The sequence below is a fragment of the Etheostoma cragini genome, chromosome 24, assembly GCF_013103735.1.
Source record: "Etheostoma cragini isolate CJK2018 chromosome 24, CSU_Ecrag_1.0, whole genome shotgun sequence".
In the NCBI taxonomy this organism is placed as follows: Eukaryota; Metazoa; Chordata; class Actinopteri; order Perciformes; family Percidae; genus Etheostoma; species Etheostoma cragini.
In genome coordinates this window covers 527,346-530,303 of record NC_048430.1, presented here as the reverse complement: position 1 = coordinate 530,303, position 2,958 = coordinate 527,346, and the positions used below count along the sequence as shown (strand labels likewise).

General features: G+C 50.7%; 1 protein-coding gene across 1 annotated transcript in view; it reads left to right on the top strand.

Moving 5' to 3' along the window:
- tmem198b (transmembrane protein 198b) overlaps positions 1-2,700 on the top strand; it is an 11,679-nt gene extending 8,979 nt beyond the window's left edge. Inside the window, exons 3-5 of the mRNA XM_034865058.1 lie at positions 106-687; positions 1,216-1,424; positions 1,862-2,700. Of these exons, the coding sequence (XP_034720949.1) occupies positions 106-687; positions 1,216-1,424; positions 1,862-2,014 (944 nt within the window). The 3' untranslated portion in view covers positions 2,015-2,700. The remainder of the gene's footprint in view (positions 1-105; positions 688-1,215; positions 1,425-1,861) is intronic.
- Positions 2,701-2,958: the final 258 nt, after the last annotated feature.

The window sequence follows — 2,958 nt, the reverse complement described above, 5'->3', positions numbered from 1 at the left end:
GAGACCGAACAGTTTATCTATTAATCCAGAAAATAATCAACCGATTACAATGAAAATACTCGTTAGTTTCAGCCCTATGTGTTGAGTCTCTTCCTCCTATTGCAGGCTATCGCTGCTTCAAAGCGGTGATGTTCCTGACGGGCCTGATGTTTGGCTCCGTCGTCATCTTCATGCTCTGCTACAAGGAGCGCGTCCTGGACACCCAGCTGAGCGTTGAGGCCTCGATGGGCATCGGCCTGGGCATCGGCACGCTCTGCGGCCTGGTCACCATGCTGGTTCGCAGCGTGGGCCTCTTCATGGTGGGCCTGCTGCTGGGCCTGCTCGTGGCCGTGGCCACCCTGGTGGGCATGGAGGAGCTCTCCGACAGCCCGTCCCGCTCCGTCTGGGTGACCCTCGGCGTGCTGCTGGGCCTCGGCATGCTGTTCGCCGTGCTCACCCTGCAGTGGCAGCGCCTCTTCACCACGCTGTCCACGGCCATGTTCGGGGCTGCAGTCATCACCGTGGCGCTGGACTACTTCGTGGAGCTCTTCGCCCTGGTGCTGTACATGTACGAGCGGATCAAAGTAGCACCCGGCAAGCCCGTGTGCTGGCTGACGTGGGTGGTGCTCGGGGTGTGGCCCGCCCTCACGCTGCTGGGCGTCATGGTCCAGTGGAAGGTGACCGCCGAGGGATACTCGCATACCAAGGGTGAGAAAAACCTGGGCTGGTTTTTTGTGGGACATGTTGTTCATTTCTGAGTAGTCTCAAATTACTGGTTTAAACATAAATAACTGTGTGCATAGTGTCCGGATTTTAACTTTCTGACTCACCGGCCAAGTTGGCAGGTCAATAAAAAAATCACAAGCCAAGCATCTTTTTTTTACCGGTCAAAATATGAAATTGTGTTTTTTTTCTAATAGGCTATACATCATAAAATATCCAAAAAGTGCCAAAAACCATGACCGATGCGACAAAATAAGTTGAAAACTGCTGGCTAATTAATTAGCCGGTAAACGTTAGGTGTGGGGAAACAGAATAAAGCAGCTGCAGCTTCACCAAAATTAAGACGGGAAAACTTGTACCCGCCATGTAGGTGCTAGCCCTCTGAGATTTACTCGAGATTTAGTGTTAATTTCAGCCCCTGCGTGCGCACATCGGGATAGAAAAGCAGCTCTAGCTCCACCTTCATCTCCACTAAAACATGGACGTCTGTCCTCTGTCCTCCGTCCTTCGCAGTGATCATCAGCCGCCAGCAGAGGAGGATGCAGGTGATGCGGATTCGTCAGCGAGACGATCGCTATCGCAACAAGAAGAAGAAGAAGCAGCAGCACGGCTCCTCCTCCTCCTGTCACAATAGCAACCAGGCCAAGCAACTCCACCCTGAGCCCGCCTACCGCCGCAAGCCCAACCCCATCCGCCGCTACGACACCGACGTCCTCTCGCCGGTGAGGAACCCGACCCCGCATTCATATTGTTGCATTGGGGGGGGATGTTTGTGCTTTGTGTCAACATTTCTGTTTGCTGCGATTTTTGACCAATTTCTTGCGTAAAGGATCATTTGATCAGTAGATTTTACAGTCAGTCATCCATGAGACGAATGACTTATTTGCAGTAACAGTGGTGTGAGTTCAGGCACCTTAGATGTCGGACATCTCAGTTGCTGCATACATTTAAAAAAACTGTTTTTATGAATGATCCTTCTGCTGTGTGTTTGACCCAAAGATGCAGAGAAATAGTTGGACACACTTCAATGGAAAGCAATGACAGATCATGCTTTCTCCCTTTTTTAATTTGTTTAATCTACTACTTTTCATTTTTTTTAAGTTCTTTTGAATGCCTTGGGTTAGTCTTGAACCCCCGGTCCTTCTCTGCCCCCCTCCAGAGCTACATCCAGAGTTTCCGAGAGCGGCAGGTGCAGGTGCAGCCCGTCCCGACCCGTCTGGTCGGCCGACCCCACACCATGGTGGACATCAGCTACGACCGAGACTCCACCACGCCCCTCACCGCAGCTGCAGGACCTTCACTAAATGTCTAAGTACCCCCCCCCCCCCCAGTCTCCCAGAGGCCTGAACACACCACTCAGGACACCCCAGGGAGACCACTACCCCACCTGGGTGTCATCACGCCTGTGCTGGAACGACCCCACCGCTGGGTTTCAATGCAAAGACTCTGGGTTTAAACACAATCTGGGTTTAGCCACACCCCTCAGAGGAGGAAAATATATTTAGGGCTGGATTTACCCACAATGCAAATCACGTTTAACCCTTTTACTGATTACATTTTGAATTGTAAAGCTGGTGCAGAGGTTTGGTTGACCTCTTCTCACTGTCTATCGGTAGAGTCACGCGCACAAAATGCAGGCATGCACTCACAAAAAAACACACACCGCAGCTACGATCTTCAGGGTCGATGTACCGGGCCCACACCTTTTTGTCACCGCCTCAAGTCAAAACCAGATCAGGGATTTCAGTTTCAGTGCAAACCCGCCTCAGGTTCAAACACAGGCATCATATAATATATATAATTATGTAACTGAAATACACCTGTTTCTACTGCTGTCGCCGATTTTCAACTGATGGTGCAGAATTAACTAGTTCCTCCGCCTGTAGGCGTCTTAAAGGTCCAACAAAGATCCTCCATAAAGGGACGTAAGGGATCCTTAAATGCAAACCGGGACATTTTTTTTGCTTTCTGTGCCATCTGGACCACAAAAATCCTCCTCAAAAATGGGAGAGACGTCTTTAATGTATAACGGGGAACCCTTCGTCACCCTTGGTGCTGGACGATACGCATGCTCTCCGATGGCCGGGGGAATCGATTCAAACAGGTGCCTTGCCCCTCTGTGGACTGTACCATTCAGCAACAGGAGGGGGGTTACCGGCAGAGCTCCCATGGATGGCTTGTTTTTGCATTAAATGTGATCACAGAGGATTTATTCAGGGGGGTAGCCATGGAGCTAGCAGGGTAAGAAATACAGCT